Source organism: Sphaeramia orbicularis, chromosome 11, assembly GCF_902148855.1.
Source record: "Sphaeramia orbicularis chromosome 11, fSphaOr1.1, whole genome shotgun sequence".
Lineage (NCBI taxonomy): Eukaryota > Metazoa > Chordata > Actinopteri > Kurtiformes > Apogonidae > Sphaeramia > Sphaeramia orbicularis.
In genome coordinates this window covers 17,413,176-17,433,093 of record NC_043967.1, presented here as the reverse complement: position 1 = coordinate 17,433,093, position 19,918 = coordinate 17,413,176, and the positions used below count along the sequence as shown (strand labels likewise).

The 19,918-nt window shown below is 37.2% G+C and overlaps 1 protein-coding gene across 1 annotated transcript in view; it reads right to left on the bottom strand.

The window, feature by feature from the left end:
- Positions 1 to 1,658: 1,658 nt before the first annotated feature.
- The window catches only part of gabbr1b (gamma-aminobutyric acid (GABA) B receptor, 1b), a 325,006-nt gene continuing 306,746 nt past the window's right edge, over positions 1,659 to 19,918 (bottom strand). The window contains exons 22-24 of the mRNA XM_030147671.1: positions 11,023 to 11,151; positions 4,168 to 4,311; positions 1,659 to 2,175 (exon numbers count right to left, since the gene is read on the bottom strand). Coding sequence (XP_030003531.1) covers positions 1,888 to 2,175; positions 4,168 to 4,311; positions 11,023 to 11,151 — 561 coding nt within the window. The 3' untranslated portion in view covers positions 1,659 to 1,887. The remainder of the gene's footprint in view (positions 2,176 to 4,167; positions 4,312 to 11,022; positions 11,152 to 19,918) is intronic.

Sequence of the window (19,918 nt, the reverse complement as noted above, 5' to 3'; positions counted from 1 at the left end):
ATCTCATTTCAGACAGAAATAAGCCTAAATTTAAACTTAAATAATGTTTTTTCTGGGGCATCCAGGTTTTGGCCTCTTTTAGCACAATTATCATGAATGTAGCTAAATGCTCTGTCTATAATAACAGATATTTAGCATGTTTTTCTCTATATTTGGGCATATGGTCCACATATAAATGGTGTTTTAGGTGACTAAAATTGAGGTTTTAAAAGTGAACTTTTTTTTTGAAGATGGATTCTTTTGTGCAACACTGGAAGCGATGGGTGAGATATAGTCGCAGACAAAATTATTAGACCATCAAAAACAGTGGTTATGCCATCAACTCCTGTGTGTATCATGTGACTAAAAGAAGCAGTAAAGAAAACATGGAATGTCTAAAAGAACTGTTTTTGTCAGTACAATGCCATAGATATTGATGTAAGAACTGAAGTGATTTTGGTTATTATTAAGAAAACATGGAAAATGGATAGATATCAGCTCTGAAATTATACTCTTATGAGCTATTTTTGTTGTTATGATTGTATTTGTCCACACAAATGTACCTTTAGTTGTACCAGGCATTAAAATGAACAAGAAATTGAAGAACACAAGGGTGGTCTGATAATTTTTTCCGTGACTGTATGCAAGGCCGTTGAGACCCGATTTTGCTGAGATGACTGCATGAATATGGACTCAAAATCCTCTAACTGAAGCAAATGTGTTTTTATTTATCTATTTATATATTGATTCTTTTCTCTGAAATCCTGTATGCTTAGGCAATAATGAACTGCTGTAAATGTTTTTGTTATTTTCTACACCAACTCTGTGGATGTATATAGTTTATGTGTATCTGTCTAATTTTGCAATTTTTGTAAAAACCTAACTTCTTTCAATAAAAAGAGAATTTAAAAAAAGTGAACATTTTTAAAAACTCTTGTTGGGGAAGACAAAGTGATAAGACAATAATTTGTGCAGGATCATTGTTACAAGCATGAAACATCAAAAACAGATACTGGTGCATAAACTACCAGCAGTAGATGAACATCAGCTTGGACGTATGTTGGACACAGACACATGCACCAGTTCTGTGGTGGAAACGACTTTAAAAATCAAAACAACACTTTTAAGTTAACTTACTGCTAAGTTTGTAACTTAGGTAGTTGTTATTGTTCAACTTCCTGGAAGACCAAAGCCTCTGCATCTGCTGTGACCGATGGAATTGTTTGAATTTAAGTCCACCAGAAACAATTTATCTGAGGGGAAAATATTTGTTTTATAGCAGACATGGAGTAAGTAGTAATGGAGGACTCATTTTAATACGACTCATCCAGAGACAAATGAAGCAGCTCCCTAAGTAGCGACAGTTTGAATCTGCAAGTAAAACATCCACTAGTAAAGGTTGACATTTCAGCTTGTAAAGTTGGCAGAAACTACGATGAGAAGCTGTTGTCGACTACCGTGTGAGCTCAACATGCCACAGTTTCAAAAATGACCACATATTTCTGCCAATTATCAACTGTTTACTGTAGGGGCTGAGTGAGATGAATGCTTGAAAGATGTAATAACAGTAATTTAGGGGGTTGTGGATGCGTGAAGGTGAACTACTGGGGGATTCATTCTGAAACACATGATCAATCACTGGCAAATGATGGAAATTGTGTATGTAGATAAATGAGCTGTTTTTTCCATATTTTGGGCAGAGCATTTTGGTTTTTGAATGAGTAAACCAAATAGAAACATAATGTTCACTGGTTTCTTTGACTCTAAGCCAATCCACTGCTCATCCTCTGGCTTCAGCTGATTGGAATGGAACCAGTCCCTTCGAATCCGGCCCACATCAGTACCTCACTCTCTCCAGTTCAGGCAGACGTCTGATAGTCCTCTCATTCCTGGCCGTTTACCGTCTTCTCACTTATAGAGCAGCTGCAGCCGGCTGGTGTGGCAGTTATTACGGCTGATCTTACTGTCCGCCTGGTAAAGACTGGACGAGTTGGCGAAGGACGGTGGGACCGGGAGGGGGTCGGACGTGGGGGCGGGGTACCCCGGAGGAGGGGCCAGTGACCTGGGGTCGCTCTGGGGGATGGACAGAGGGGGGGAGTTGTGGTTCTGATTGGTGATGGTGGAAGCTCTTCTCCTGGAGCGCAGGGCCTGACGCTCAGACAGCTGATTCCGGAGCTCTGAGACCCGCTCTTCTTTCTGTGGGGAGAAGAAAACGTAACACATCAGCGGATCATCCAGGAGGATCTGTTTTCATTTAACCCAGAGTAGACGGGTGACATCAGGGAAGACCACAGAGAAGTGAACCGAACCACCATGATGTCACCCATTGGGTTTTGGACTGACATTAGAAGAAACAATAGAGCAGGAGTGTTAAACATGCGGCCTGTGGACCAAAACCAGCCGACCAAAGGGTCCAATCCAGCCTGTGGGATGAATTTGTAAAATGCAAAAATTAGATATTTACAGTCAAGGACATCAAACTCATTTTAGCTGAAGTGAAAACAGAACGTCTCACTGAAAATATTTATTGACAGTATTTATAGAGTGAAAAAACAAATAGAAAACCTATTTTTAAATTCAGTGCTATGATTAATAATCAGAAAATTGAAGTGGTATTTGATACTAAAACATGTTGAATACTTGTGATAATGCATAGATATGTGTTTTCACAGGGCAAAATGACTGAAATGGCTGCAAATCTTTGTGAGCCATTCCACTACAATTATGACAAAGTCCTACCTTTGTACTAATGTGGAGAATGGCTCTATTTTACTTTGTAAAACCAATGCCTCGATTGGATCATTTGTTAGTTGTTTTGAAACTGAAACCCCACTAAATCCCCCCAGTGACACAGGCTGTTGAATTACTCTTTTTCAGGTAACTCTGGTAGATTTAACAGGCTTCAAGGCCTCAATTCCCTTGGGAAAGGACTGTATGACAGCACGAAAAAGCAGCAAAAATGTTCTAAATATAGTGCACAAAAACAGATATTGATTTTTTTTTAGCTTGTCAGAGCCTCATGATTCTGCATAAGTGTCTTGTGATTCTCCACTCAACTACTCCTGTCTCACATCCACACCTTGATATTCAGACACCGATAACAACACTCTCAGCCCGTTTCACAGTAATTTTCATGTGGTGGAGTTGGACTTCAAACAGGGGTAAAGTTTCATTTTGATAGTCACATATAGAAGAAAAACTACTGTCCACTGTAAATAATAGTTTCAATAATTTCCCCCTGGGATTAATGAAGTATTCTGATTCTGAAAAACTGTAAAACATACTTTCTGACAGCTGCTACATATACTGGTAAAGAAAAAACATGGGAGTCAATAGTCACTTTTCCAGTGACCCTCAAATTGCGCAAATATAACTTGCGCATTAAAAATTTACCTTATGGAAAAACGACAATTTTGCCAAAAATCTCATTTTTCAATGAAATGTTTTTGCGCTGGCATGAGGTGTTTTTTTTCAGGCGTAGTGCAAATGGTATATCACGCAAAACTGCAATGGAAAGACCTTTTTTCGCAACTAGAGTCAGGTGAATTAAAATACCGGATGTTGACGTACGTTACAACAAGCGAAGAAGAAGAAGAAGAAACAGTCACGGTATGTGTGGACACACCAGGAAACCCAATCATTTTTAATTTAGTATGAGATAGAGGGGCACTATTTAATAATAATGATTATATCTGTAAATCAACACCATATTTACATTCGTCACCATGTTTATGGAATGACTTCTCGCGTCATCTCGTGATAATAAATAAACAAATCATTGCATTTGTGATTTAATGGAAAAACCAACATTACGCACTTCTGTTTTTTCGACATTTAGTAAATATGGGTAAAGTTTTGTGCAGATGTCCAATGGAAAAGCCACTAAGGGAAGTTGGTTGGAGTCAGGCTTTTTGAGTGGCAGCTATGTGCTATTACACTTTAATCATTGATTTCAATTCCAAGTCGGGGTTGTTGCCTCTTGGGAAAGACCAGAAAAAAGGGGATGATCAAAGTCCCACTGGTTAATCCCTCATGTGTTCCTCAATCACGTTCCAGTTTCAATCCATTCACCACAGTCACACACTGAGGAAAATGTTGGCGTGTTGCAGCACCGGTGTCAGAGTGGTGTGGGACTACAGACACTTCCAAACCAAACCCAAGATGAAAGTGGGGAAGGAGCCAGCTGACCTCCTGGATGATCTTCTGGAGCTCCTTGTTCTCTCTCTCCAGCTGTCTGGATTTCTCCTCGTCGTTGTTGTTGGTGGACGAGCCCGTCTTCATGGTCTCCTGGGCGTCTGACTGCCACTCTCCCCGGGTGATCAAGCGCCGCATCTATAAATCATGCAAATATTACACCGAGGATTGGACTTGAATGAAATACTGATGAGATGCTGGTCATTTCTGTTCACGTTTCACTAAACATCCTGAAAATACTCGGATTTAAGTTAGTTTTAAACAATGAATGGGTGTTATCTGAAATGAGCAGACCAGACCAGAATAAAACCGTCTGCCACCTACTGATGTTACTGTTTAATACCAGTTGATCCACTAATCTTATCAATACATGTAAATAATTGGTGTTAAATACAGTTTGTCATCTTTTCATGGTCATCAGATATGGCCCATTTGGATGTTCAGAGGCTCTGTAGTTACCATGGAAACAAGTCATCTTCTACAACTCTCACCAGTAAAACCCATGGAGTTTGATATTTTACTGAAAAAGTCACTTTTATTTCAGTTTTCTCTGTTTCTGATATAATTAACCTCAACTTTAATCTGAGCTTTAATGAACATCTACATTATCAGGGAAATTAATATGAGAAAATACATAATTTACACTGAAAAACGTAAAACATACAGACCCTAATATTATAATAAATGGTGATAAGTCACTTAAGAAAGGTATGATGTAGAGAAAAAAACATTTGAGAACTGCCACAAAAGTAGCACTGGGTCTTTATGGGTTAAGATTCATCAGCTGATCCTGTATGCAGATGACCATCACTTATATGTACGTTTACGCCACTGTTCTCAATAAAATGCTCCGTATTTCCATATCCTCACTGTCCCTGTACAGTGTTTACGTAACAAACATGCATATGCACAGACCCTCACATCTGACACATTTGTGCTGAATTTACAGTAGTCTTCCTGATATTTGTGTAATATTTTGTATTTTCTGCTGACAGAGTGCAGTTTTGCTGATGCCTTTCCACCTGTGTTTCCAAGCAAATAAGTTCTCCAGTATGGGACAAACTCCAGATTACACTCACAAACACACACAGTCTGCAGTGCAGGTCCAGTGGCTGTAATGTAGGAAATGAAACTCTTATCATGTTGTAAGTAAATTACATTATTGGTGTTTCTCCTCTCAGTTCTTCTACAGTACATTAGATTTGAGATGATATTGTAAAGATATGTAGATGCAAACATGATCACAAATGTGTCACAGCATCGAGGTAGTAGAATAGTCTGTAACGTATCACTCAACACTAAGGTTTTCTTAACTTTACAAGACATTCCCATAATCTGTATATTAAAATGGACATTGACTGGTTGTGAAAAGTGATGCAAAAAAGCCCCTCTCCACCTGGTCTTTGGCCCCCACTCCATCCATGTAAGTCAATGGAGCTTAAACTAAATTAAACTGATTTTGGTCTTCAGGTGGATTTCATCAGATTGAATTTACCTTCAATCTGATCAGTTTGCTTTTAATACTTATCAGTTTTATTGTACATTATTCAAGAGTCTTATAGACTCTTCACACAGGGTGCTTGCTGTTTATCCTAATGAAACTTCCAGACTATTTTAAATCTGCTATTTTTCCCCCCAGACCTTGACTTAATGTACTGTAATACTTGCGTGCCTACTTTTTTGGTTGAGATTGTACCTGTTGTGTGTACTAGAAAAGTTCATTTTAATAAATGTATGAATGAATGAATGCATAAGTCGCAATAAATGATATTTTACTGACAGAAACACTTTCAAAACATATGAAAATCACAAAAGTGCATGGATATCACACAAACAAATTTGACTAGAATCATTCCAGTACAGACTGGTTAGTGAAATCATATCCAGTTTTTATATGTATTCCTCGTGTATTTCTTATAGAGCTGCACAATATATATCGTTTGAGCATCATCATTGCAATGTATGTGTGTGCAATAGTCACATCGCAAGTCCTGCAATGTAGGAGGCAAATGAACTCAACGTGCTCTCATCTGATTTCAATCTGGCAACCTGACACACACATACACACACACCTACACCTACACACACACACACACATACACACAAATACATATATATATATATATATATATATATATATATAGCTCTGGAAAACAGCATTTTAAGACCTGTGTGCAAACACCCTGTTAACATCCACCTTTAAATCAACTGTGTTTATATATATATATATATTTATATATATATATATATATATAGTACAGGCCAAACGTTTGGACACACCTTCTCATTCTTCGCATTTTCTTTATTTTCATGACTATTTTCATTGTAGATCCTCACTGAAGGCATCAAAACTATGAATGAATACATATGGAATTATGTACTTACCAAAAAAGTGTGAAATAACTGACAACATCTCTTATATTCTAGTTTCTTCAAAGTAGCCACCCTTAGCTCTGATGACTGCTTTGCACACTCTTGGCATTCTCTTGATGAGCTTCCAGAGGTAGTCACCTGAAATGGTTTCCACTTCACAGGTGTGCCTCATCAGGTTTACTTAGTGGAATTTCTTGCCTTATTGATGGGGTTGGGACCATCAGTTGTGTTGTGCAGAAGTCAGGTTGATGCACAGCTGACAGCCCTATTGGACAACTGTTAGAATACATATTATGGCGAGAACCAATCAGCTAAGTAAAGACAAACGAGTGGCCATCATTACTTTAAGAAATGAAGGTCAGTCAGTCCAGAAAATTGCAAAACCTTTGAATGTGTCCCCAAGTGCAGTCGCAAAAACCATCAAGCGCTCCAACGAAACTGGCTCACATGAGGACCGCCCCAGGAAAGGAAGACCAAGAGTCACCTCTGATGCTGAAGATAAGTTCATGCGAGTCACCAGCCTCAGAAATCGCAAATTAACAGCAGCTCAGATTAGAGACCAGATGAATACCACACAGAGCTCTAGCAGCAGACACATCTCTACAACAACTGTTAAGAGGAGACTGCGTGAATCAGGCCTTCATGGTCAAATAGCTGCTAGGAAACCACTGCTCAGGAGAGGCAACAAACAGAAGAGATTTATTTGGGCCAAGAAACCCAAGGAATGGACATTAGACCAGTGGAAATCTGTGCTTTGGTCTGATGAGTCCAAATTTCAGATCTTTGGATCCAACCGCCGTGTCTTTGTGCGACGCAGAAAAGGTGAACGGATGGATGCTACATGCCTGGTTCCCACCGTGAAGCATGGAGGGGGAGGTGTGATGGTGTGGGGGTGCTTTGCTGGTGACGCTGTTGGGGATTTATTCAAGATTAAAGGCAACCTGAAGCAGCATGGCTACCACAGCATCGTGCAGCGACATGCCATTCCATCCGGTCTGCGTTTAGTTGGACCATCATTTATTTTTCAACAGGACAATGACCCCAAACACACCTCCAGGCTGTGTGAGGGATATTTGACCAAGAAGGAGAGTGATGGAGTGGTGCGCCAGATGACCTGGCCTCCACAGTCACCGGACTTGAACCCAACCGAAATGGTTTGGTTGAGCTGGACCGCAGAGTGAAGGCAAAAGGGCCAACAAGTGCTAAGCATCTCTGGGAACTTCTTCAAGACTGTTAGGAAACCATTTCAGGTGACTACCTCTGGAAGCTCATCAAGAGAATGCCAAGAGTGTGCAAAGCAGTCATCAGAGCTAAGGGTGGCTACTTTGAAGAAACTAGAATATAAGAGATGTTTTCAGTTATTTCACACTTTTTTGTTAAGTACATAATTCCATATGTGTTCATTCATAGTTTTGATGCCTTCAGTGAGGATCTACAATGAAAATAGTCATGAAAATAAAGAAAATGCGAAGAATGAGAAGGTGTGTCCAAACTTTTGGCCTGTACTGTATATATGTGTGTGTGTATATATATGGTCCATATATTCTATGAACTTTCCACCTTATAACAATAATAAAAGTTGGATAAAGGTTAATGCAGATTTGGGGTTCTCTTTATTTCTGTCCCAGTTGGTACCCCTGTATGAGGCCCATCCAGATTCTGTTCTTTAAACTCTTGTGTGAATACCGGATGGGTCACATTGTCATATTAGATTTCAGTTTCTGACCTGGCTGAAATATTGTTTAAAGGGTAACCACATCTTGTCAAATTCATCTTCCCACCCATTTAATAGAAATCTGATTCTTTATAAATCTAAGTGTATGGGAGTCGGTCCATCACCTGAATGGAGGCGTGGCTCACAGATGTTGGTTGTAATCAGGAAAAATATTGGACAAAAGTCACATATTTGCTACTTACATCACTTTTAAACACATGGCTCTCCCTGTGATAAAAAAATAGCAGTTAGGAGGTTTAATACACAGTGAAACTCATACAAATATGATATAAAGCAGCTCAAGTCTACTGGTACAACAACTTTGGTACTGGAGCCAAAGTATTAGAGTACTTCCCTTGGTTTCCCAGTGCATCTAGTGCTGATGTGTTTATTACTTAAAAAACACTGATCATGGGGGTTGATATCCTCTTTCATCAGACCTGCTGATTAACACTGTATCACTAATGGAAAAAGGAATCATGACATATACATTTACACAGACTTCACTGTGGTTACTGAGGAACAGAGTAGTGACGGTTACACAATATTTACTGCACGCATGTTCTCACAGCTTGACAGGGTCATTGTCACATCAAACATGACCAGAGGGACTACCAGAGTAGAATGAATAAGCTGTGAGCTGTTCTGTCTAAGTGCAGGATCCTGTGGTTTTGGAATGTTTTGAATGGAGATTACTCAAGTACTGTATGATTCTGAGGTATTTTATTTTAGTATTTCCATCTTATGATATTTATACTCCTCTATACTTCTATGGAATACATTTATATTTTACTCCCCCCCTGTCCATTTGTGAATAAAGTAGTTAAACTCAACCATATAACCCAACCTGATAAGATACTGTGAAGGTGCTGTGTCTGGAGTCAAATATCTCTGACAAAAATGGTTGGATTCATTTCAAACTTTATATGTACGTATCTTCCTTGGGACAAAGTTTGTTCACAGTTTTGAGATATTTAGATTTTTTTGACGAACTTTTGAGATATAAAAAAAAATGCCTTTACTTACAATGGATCATATTTTGATGGTTTATAACATGGAAATGGTTACAGATATTAATATAGTTACTAATGAGCACTGATAGGAAGTCACATACAGACTTTCATTTAATTAGCTGACTTCTCCTCCAGTGAAAGTACCACACACTTCTATTGGGAGATTGATCTCCTGCATCAGGCCCACAGGACTGTAACATAGAACAGAACCTGACAACCTCACAAATTCAACTTCTTATTGATGCCTGATAGAACATACCTGTGAGATACAGGGACATTTTATGGTAGAGTATGAAGTGGGTACTCTACAAAAGGATCACTTTCACTTTGGTGTACATTGATGCTTAGGTTTAACTCACTGCAGAGATATTAGTTTTACTTGACACATATTTAACCCATAAAGACCCAGAACTACTTTTGTGGCAGTTCCCAAATGAATTTTTCTCTCTACTTAACATTTCTTAAGTAATTTATCACCATTTATTATAATATTACACTCTGTATTTTGTCTTTTTTAAGTGAAAATTAGGTAATTTTCCACATTTAATTTACTGATCATGCAGAAGTTCATAAAAGTTCAGAGTAAATTCAAAGGTTATTATGAATGAAAAAGAGAAAACTGAAGAAAAAGTAACTTTTTTTTTATAAAAGTGACTCAAAAAGTTTTTTAAATCTATCATTAACTTAACATAAACTAAATGTGTCCATCCACCGTCACTGATCCAACTCCATGGGTTTTACTGGTGAATCAATGTTGTAGAAGATGATGGTGTTTCCATGTTCACTACGGAGCCACTGAACGTCCAAATGGGTCATATCTGATGACCATGAAAAGACGACAAACTGTATTTTTACATCAATTATTTACATGAATTGATAGGATTAATGGATCAACAAGTATTAAAGGAGTGATTTTTTCTTTTTTAAATGGAATTATGCATTTTAAGATATTTCCCTGTGGTCTACATAAACTGTAAATGCTATATTTGGGTCTGAATTCTTCATTAATTCAACTCCACAGGTCCATCTTTAGCCCTATTTCTGAGTAATGACACCAGAAAGGTCGTTTTGAGCACTGGCCCTTTAAATGCAAATGAGCCACTTCATGTCCCACCCCCTCCAGGTTGTTGGCTGTGCTGCTCTGACCTGTTCAACCAACAACTGAACATTTTTGGTAATCGGCTTGAAGTTTGGACATATTTTCAGTATGGACTACAACTGCTGCTGCTGACAGACAATTATGTCGTACTCAGAGAAATGTTCATCAGAAGTGTTGACCTTATATGTGCAAATGTTGTGATGTAACTAGTTATAGATGTAAGAAATTAAGCAGGAATTAAAACAGATTGTAGAAATCCACTTGATTTTTGCCAAAATGAATATAAAAATAGCTCTGCAGCTCCTGGAGGGTTCAAATTCAAACTTTATGAACTATTAGGGTCCAAATACACAAATAAATGAACCAAAGACGAATAAAAGTGGGTTTAGCTAAATACGAGCCCTTTAAACAGTTTAGATCAGTTGATGGTTTTTCCTGCCAGTGCCTGTTTGGGTCTTTATGGGTTAAAGCAGGGCAGACGGCTCAACTTAAACAGCTACTGAATGAAAGGCAGGGTCAATCCACACGTCACTGTATGATATATTACACCACGCCTGATGACCAAGATCTCTGATGAAAAGCAATTGATTAAGTGTGACAGTTAAACTGCAGCTGTAATCTGTGGGGAGGAGACGGCATTGCGGTTTTACCTTAGGGACGAACAGAACCACCAGGGTGATGTAGACGGAGAAGACGATGGCCAGGGAGGCGAAGGCGAAGGAGGCGTCCTGCTGCGAGGACAGGATCATGGTGACTGGAGCTGTGATCATACACAGTACCTGAGAAAACACAGAGCAGAGACCACACCAGAGGTTTACAGTCCACCGAGATCCACAGTGTGTTAGATCAGACCAGCCTTAACCCTGACAGACCGCACTTTGATATTCAGTCTGAAGGAGGGAACTGATAAACCAGGGTTTACACAAAGATGGGTGGCTTTATCAAAACTGGGATACAGAGGTGGTAAAAGTACACACATCCTCCATACTTTTACTACACCACTGAAAATGAACACAACTCCAAGATTTATGGGTCTGGTGTTGCTTTCATGTCTGTTTTTTTTTTCTTGTTCTATGCTTATGTAAGTTTTGTGTTACCACATTTTTTATGTTTTTGTCTTTTACTTTCATCTCCCTTTCATCTAATTTTAGTTTTGTTTCATATGTTGTATTGTTTTTGTCTTGTTTTATCTTTTATGTTGTTTTTTTCCTGTTTCATCTTTTGTCTTGTTACATCTTTTTTTTTTATTTCTTTTTATCTAATTACACCTTTCATGTTGTTTTTATTGCTTTCATCTTTAAACATAATTTTCATATTGTTTCATCTATTGTGTTGCTTTCATATTGTTTTTTTTAATTTTTTTTTTACACTGTTTTGTCTTTTTTGTTTTTTATGTGGCTTTCATCTTGTTTTAGACTTTGATGTTAGGGTTAGGGTCATCTTATTACTTGCACTTTGTTCTTGTTTTTTCTTTTAAGCTATTTTTGTTTTTCACATTGCTTTCATCTAGTTATGACTCTTGAAAAAAAACAATCATTTTTTTCTGTTTACATCTTTAGCTTGATTTTCCTCCGTATGCAACGTTGCAGTATAAATAGTGAATACAAGCAAATGCATTAGATTAAAAATGATAGTAATAGTAACTGCTAAGTAATGTTGCATATATCTGAAAACTTTACCTAAGTACAGTACAGAAACATTTGTAATTAGTTACTTTCCTCTGCTGTGATACAAAATATGATGTACTGTTATATTAGACAAACATCAATATTGACCTTGTTAGTAGTTTAATGCTTTTTAAGACATTTTCTGAATGATTTGTCATAAAAATTGGTGAAAACTTTCTTTTTATCTTCATCAAATGTGTATATGTGTGGCCTCTGCAAGAGGTTGGTTACATCTAGGAATATTAAGAATAATTATGTTAATTAACATTTCATTAAGTAAGTTCTAAGGTAAGTGCAGGTTAAAATAAAAAATAGGGCCAAGGGTCCTGTAGTCCAACGGCATATTTAAAGACATTAATTGACCTTTCAAGGTCAGTCAAGGTCAAAGGTCATGGCACCAAATGAAAGCCCAGATGCGACTTCCTATCTATTGCCAAAAGTAATTATATCCATATCTTCAACTGTTTTGAAGTTATAGCACTTTGAAATTTTTTCCATTATAAACCAACGGGGATTTAAAAAATTTCAGAAATTCATATAAAATTCAAAGATCAGTATTTCTCAATTCTTTGAATAAACGTGGTAGACCTTGCCCTGAGGAACATCTGCTATGAATTTCAATTGATTCTGGCTGACGATTTAGGAGAAGAAGTTTCTCTAAAAATTGTTTACGGACAGACGGACGACGGCTCGTTGAACTAAAAAGTATTAGATTGAGTCAGTGTAAATATCTGTAGTATCATAAATATCATATTAACCTGATATATGAAATGTAATCTAATGTTTGTGGAATATAAGACCTCACAAATACTAGATAACATCTAAGACCTAACATACACAACTGAATTTAATATATCATACGACTGTTTAAGGACCTGGAGACACTTTGTGATCAAAGAGTTCCGAAATGTTCAGTTGTTTTTTTCAGTAAAGTAACTTTTAATTCACTGGCACAGAAGTACAAACAATAAAATAAACCAACAATTTTGCAGGAACAAAAAGGACATATAAGTGGATTTTCCTTTTGAACACCTGGAAAAAATGATGCCAGGCCAAGTAAGGAGATGGAAAGAAAGGACAAAACACAGTGAGGTGACAATGGGAGAAGACGGATTGAAAGAAGTCTGAGATGGAATATGGAAGGATAGTGAGTAAGAGACAGAGACTGAGCACTACATCAAATGAAACATGAGAGAGGTGGAGGAGAGGCTGGAAATCGATACATATTGATCAACAGTCATTCATCTCTGTGCAAAAAGCTGAAAAAATCCCATCCACAGCTGCAAATGGAAGCAGCGGGCCGGCACCGGCAGCGACCATGTTTTCTCTGCGGTTTCATTACTTACACACCGAGACGCACAAACACAATCCGACCCTCCACTCAAACACAACTCCTCCAATTCATTTCAGCCGCCTCACTGGAACAAATAGCATTTCTGTGCACTTGGGATTCTGGGCAGAGATCTAATCACTGTCATTCATCTGCTTCCAGACAGTCTGCACGCCTTTAAGGAAAAGTATGATTTATCACGAGCCAGGCTCATCTTTTGTTGTTTTCCTCATCGTTCTTTCCTGGTTCCACACCTCGAAGTCTGGATCTGCATTTCTGATTCTTTGAAGTAATTCACATATTTAAGCTCAGGTTTGCTGCTTCTGGTAACTGGACTCAAAGACTCCCAAGTGTCTGTCAGTCAGATAAAACCTGTTTGGTGCATTAGCCAAAAATACAATGTGCAGTCTCCCGCTGAGCCTAAAGACTGTACATTAGGATGATGTGTCTTTAAAATCCCTTTTCTGGGCGCTGGGGAACCTTAATCCAATGATTAACATCCTACGGAATCCAAAAACAGTCATGAATTTCACTTTAATGCAGATATGTTGAGGTCACAAGTAAACGTATTTCATTATCTTGAGATGTGGGACTCATTTTCAAAAAACAAGCATTTTTATTTTGAGATAAATGAATCAGGACTCTCCATATTAAGAAACGGATTTAAACTGAAAAATGTATCCATTATAGATCAGGTCAGTCACTGTCTGACAGAACTTCTCTTGTCATGCTGAGAAATCTGCCTTTTACTTTCATGATAAGACACATAAATAATATTTTACTTTGTTAAAGCACAAAAATTTAATCTTGATTTTGTCAGTGCAAGCGATGATTCCTAATTTACATTGATTTCTTTTTTCTGTTTAGACAAAACATGATTCAAAATTGTTTCCTTCATCAAAACTAAAGATCAAATATGTACAATATCAAACAATTCCCAAAAACAGAATTGGACATGGCATTAACATGCATGATCTATTAAAAACGAAAATAATGTAACCTCTAATTTTGAAAACATATTTACAGTGAATATTTTACTATAATCGGATGTAGCATTGAGAATTTTTGTCAAATACAAAAAGTTTTCAGCGAACAAACTAAATGTAATTTTGTGTATTTGGCATCTTTTCACTTAACTGAAAAACAAAAACTCATCCAAAAGTCTGTTGAAGTCTAGGGTGCATCTGCCTACGGCTCTGCTGGGTTCATCAAAATTCCAAAAAACATTTATTTTTCATTAATTTTTCATGTGTATCTCGCAGACCATTTTGGTAATACTTGTCCTTCAGTTTATGTCTCCACCTCAAAACCATGACAGGGTTTTAGTAAAAAAAAAAAAAAAAAGTCAGTGTTTTAAAAATTCAGCAGAGACATCTCTTACATAAACAGTGTCCCTGTTCCTGTGGGTAATCCACAGAACACGCTGTCAACACTTTGCATTTAAATGTCTTCTCCCAAAGAAGTAGCCCAAATGAATTATGGATTTATTCCTATTACAAAACAAGACACTTCTTATCCAAAATATGAGGCAGATTTACAAATAGGTAACAATGCAACAGTATTAACCAACATCTGCGTCCTTAAGAGACTTAAGGGGCACTTGATAAAGTTAGACCAGATAAGAAACAATGGAGGAAACACAGCAATAAACACATTCATTTTCCCCCTTGTATCATTTACAATCCTCCTACTTGGCTCAGGCCTTGGCTGTGTTCAGTATTTAATGGATGAAGTCAAATATGTGTGGACAGAGTGAAAAATCACAAAATTGTTTATTAGGGAGAATCATCCATTCTGGGGAAGACTGATGGTTAAAAATTCTGTTTGTGTGTGTGTATTGGCGGAAAAGAAGCTGGTATAAACAAACAGGTCTATTTATTCTGGAGAAATCAGTACTTTGTGATTTATTGACACAAATTTAGTTGCAATGAAAGGATGTCTTTTTTCTTGAAGACATGTTAAACAGTTAATCATACTATACTATACTTTACTGTACTGTACAATACTATACTATACTGTACTGTGGTATACTATACTATACTATGCTATGCTGTACTGTAGTATACTATTCTACACTACACCATGCTATACTATACTATACTATACTGTAGAGTACTATACTAGCTCCAGTGTGAAACTACCTTCAGCCGTCGACTTCCAGGCGCTGCAGCCTGGGAGGCTGCACAGGCATTGCCCTCAGCCAACCAGATCGCGAGCTAGAGCACAGCCAATCAGCTCACCAGTCTCATCAGAGCCCGCAACGTTAAAAAGAAAGTAGGAATTTACGACTGAAGGCAACTGAGACAACCCTGTAAGTTAGTGAAATCAGCACAGAATCAGCTAAAGAACGCTCATCATTGGTACATTATGAACATTTAGGTTCACTCATAAATCTTACATAGGTATCTAGGAGTGAAAAAGATTGCGATTTCAATTAAAAGTTTGAAAGTTTGAACCAAGTATTGAGAAATTCTACCTTCTAGATTTCAGTTTAAGAAGGCTAGTGATGTAAAAATACAAGATATCACAAATCACTGAATGCTCTGGAAAAACTATACAGAAATAACACACATGCAGCAATTAAAAAAAAAAAAAAAAAAAAAAAAAAAAATATATATATATATATATATATATATATATATATATATGTATATAAACATTGCTTGCAAGGTCTAAAGAAATGATAAAGTGCAGTATTAAAAACATTAAAAATTTTATACATTTTATGGATATATTTTTCTTTTTTTTGCATGACACCCCTATTTACCTTGTCATGTATTTAATTTCTGTTTTCTTTCTTGAATTAATTGCAATATATAGTGAATGAACTGGTGAGCCGATTGGCTGTGCTCTAGCTTGCGATCTGGTTGGCTGAGGACAACACTTGTGCAGCCTCCCAGGATGCACTGCCTGGAAGTCAACGGCTAAAGGCAGTTTCACCCTGGAGCGCTATGCTATGCTATGCTATGCTATGCTGTACTAATTATAGAGTGAATGTCAGAGTCATTAAAACACCACCCTTAGTCTGGACAGGATGTAAAACACAGAGGTAGTGCAACTCAATACAAAACCAATGCAAAGTAAAACATGTAACAGGGGGTTGACGATGGAAATTAAATTCAAGTCCACTTGGTGAAAACTGTTTAGTAGATTTAGAACAATTTGCAGATTTTCCAAAGCCATAAGGTCCAAGTCTAACACAAATTCTTATACTTAAACATGGGGACACATGCCTCTTTAAGACAATAATATTTAATATTTTGCTTGAGTTGGTAAGTGGATAATTTCTAGATCACACAGGCCAGTCATTTTAATGCAAATAAAGCACCTGCAGAAAGTGGTTTGATAAAAGTCAGCTGTTTTTTTCTGCTGGACAAGAAAAGGACGCATCTATTGGAAAAAGATTTATGTTCTTCCAAGTGGGTCTGAGCTCATGGAGGATTGGCCATGTTGGGACGTTTATGTGAATAAAATATGTATTTGCACCACATAGGAGGTGAAAATTGAAAGAGAAGAAGATATTAACTTCTTGGGCTCTGGTGAAGACACTCCAGGACTCAACTACAGGTCCGAGTCATCAAATCCTCAAACCTTGTTACTTATTCACAGTATCATATCATTTAATACCATACAATATGATGCACTTTAATAGCACCTTATGGACTTTTTTCTTGATATTACAACATTTAACATAATAAAACATATTCATGATAAATTTGATGTACCTGTTGTCACTTTTTTATGTAGTTTTCCACTCCTCTACATGTCAGAGGCAGGTACACAGACCTTTTACTCCCCTAGATTTGTCTGAGTTACTTTTCACATTTCATTCTATGCTGCTCATTGAAAACAGGTATCTCCAGTTGTACTGATAATGAATATTTATGATAATATGAAGGATAAAGTGTTTTTCTATATCTGAGAAAATTCTTCTCTTTCTTAGGTTAAATACATTCCTTAAAACATTTTGGTTTAAGTGAAAAATACATTATGACAAATTTCTGAGCATCTGGAAAGTTGACTTTGTAAATATACATGGTTCTCACAGGACAGTGATGTTGCAAACACGACAATCTTAAAGAATATGATGCACTGCTGGGGATTAAAGTGTTTACCTCTATATAAGGGGGTTCAAATCAGCTCCAACTTTAGCACCTAAAATGCACATATACATTAATGCAGCAAACATCCTCTCTATACAGTATATGATAGTAAAACACTGACAGGGAACATTCAATGACTAGTTATACTTTTCATTTTTTTGCAGATAAGCGATACTTTAAGTTGAGTAACACATTTAAGAGCAAATATTAGATGATGAGGCTGCAGAACTTGTTCATCTGATGGCTCATACTGTGACCTGACAACTTAACATTTTAGTAGAGGAGGGCACAGCTGGGTGTTTAAAACCACTGAGCCGCCCCAGGGGGACTCTGTATGGTCTGCCAGAGGGTAAAAGCCTGTACTCAGACTGGAGGACATGGGGTGGCTCAGCCATCCTCTGGGCTCCGTGGACAGATTGAAAGGACTGCTATATTCTTACTTTCCTGTGACATTCAGGTTGGACTTGAATAATGATGAATTTAACTGAACTGAGAGGTCACATGCCTGCTGCACCCCTTACCTGATAAGACTCTTCTAAACTGTGTGGTCGAACAGATTTACACACAATGACTTTTGCTCTTTTGAGCAAATATAGTCACGAAAAAAATTATTAGATCATCAAAAGTCATCAAAAGCAATGGTTATGCAATCAAGTACTAACTCCTGTGTATATCATGTGACTAAAACAGACAGAAAAGAAAACATGGAATGCCTAAAAGCACTGTTTTTGTCAGTACAATGCCATAGATATTGATGTAAGAACCAATAGTTTATAATAGTTTTGGATTTTTAATTATAGTTTAGTTTTATTTAGTTTGGACTTTTTTTTCTCTAATTCAGTTAGTTTTAATTAGTTTTTAGAGCATGTTTTCTAGTTTTTACTAGTTATCATTTTTTTCTGAATGCTTAGTTTTAGTTTAGTTTAGTTTAGTTTTAGTATTAGTTTTAGTTACTTCATATATTTTATCTTCCTCACCATCCTATTCAAAGAAATTAGTGAGGCATGAATCAGCGGGTTACTCTGGACACTTTATTTGGGGGTCAGGCTAGGGCGGCTCATTGACTGAGCAGAGGCACAAACACATGTTCATTATGATGTATAAATTCCCTAGAGCAGGTTGGGTGTGTGTGTGTGTGATCTATACACAACGTAATTTACGTGAAAACAATGCGAAGATGTGCAAAGTGTGAGAGGAGATGCACAAAGCAACCAACAGTTAAACCAGATAGAAACATATATAAACACATATAACCCAGTCCATCAGCAGTAAACCACACCTTAGCAGATATGTCATATCTTAATCATCTCCAGTTCCATTATTAGCCAACGTTGCTTCAGTTCAGTTCAGCTAGCTGTAGCTAGTAACATCAAATGTTTTTTTAACATTATAACAGGTTCCATACCTCTGTAATTGGATTAGTTTTCATCCTTCTCTTTTCTCCTCTTCTAAACTGTGCAGTTCAGGCCTTGGAAGGCCTTTTCATGGTGATAAACTCTCCAGTCTTTACCTGGATGCTTACACTTGTCTGATGCTGTCCTTTAGCTCCACTCTGTCTCTGTCACTCACACACACACAGTGCGCAAAAAAAAAAAAAAAAAAAAAAACCCGACCCCACTCATCACTAAAGTAAATCCCAGACAGGACTGTGCTGCTTTGTCCCAGCTTTAGTCTGTATGTTCCAGGTAGAGTGGGGACCAGAAGACGACTGGAAACCACCAGTGACCAGACATGACAGACTGTGAAGTGTCATATGGTGCTGCAGCTAAAACTGCTGGAGCGAAAAAAATCAATTTGATATCAATCAGACATTGACAAAGACGAAAACGAAGGGAATTTTATCCATAATTTTTATACGTTTTAGTTAGTTTGGTAACCACACAATACAGTTTCAGCTAGTTATCGTTTTTTTCTTTTAATTAGAGTTTTTATTTATTTCAGTTAACGAAAATGTTTTTTCAATTTTAGTTTTCGTCATTTCGTTCATTATCGTTAACGATAATAACCTTGGTAAGAACTGAAGTGATTTTGGTTATTATCAAGAAAACATGGAAAATGGATAGATACACTACCAGTCAAAAGTTTGGACTCACCTGGTTTTTCTTTATTTTCATGACTATTTACATTGTAGATTGTCACTGAAGGCATCAAAACTATGAATGGCCACGTATGGAATTACGTAGTTTATGCAGTCCAAAAGTCTTGAAGGAGTTCCCAGTGATGCTGAGCATTTGTTGGGCATCTGCAGTCCATCTCTTGCCATTTAAATTAGAAGGTGAGTCCAAACTTTTGACCGGTAGTGTATCAGCTCTGAAATAAATTCTTATGAGCTATTTTTGTTGTTATCATTATATTTGTCCAAACAAATGTACCTTTAGTTGCATTAAAATGAAGAAGAAATAGAAGAAAACAAGGGGTGGTCTAATAATTTTTTCCACGACTGTAG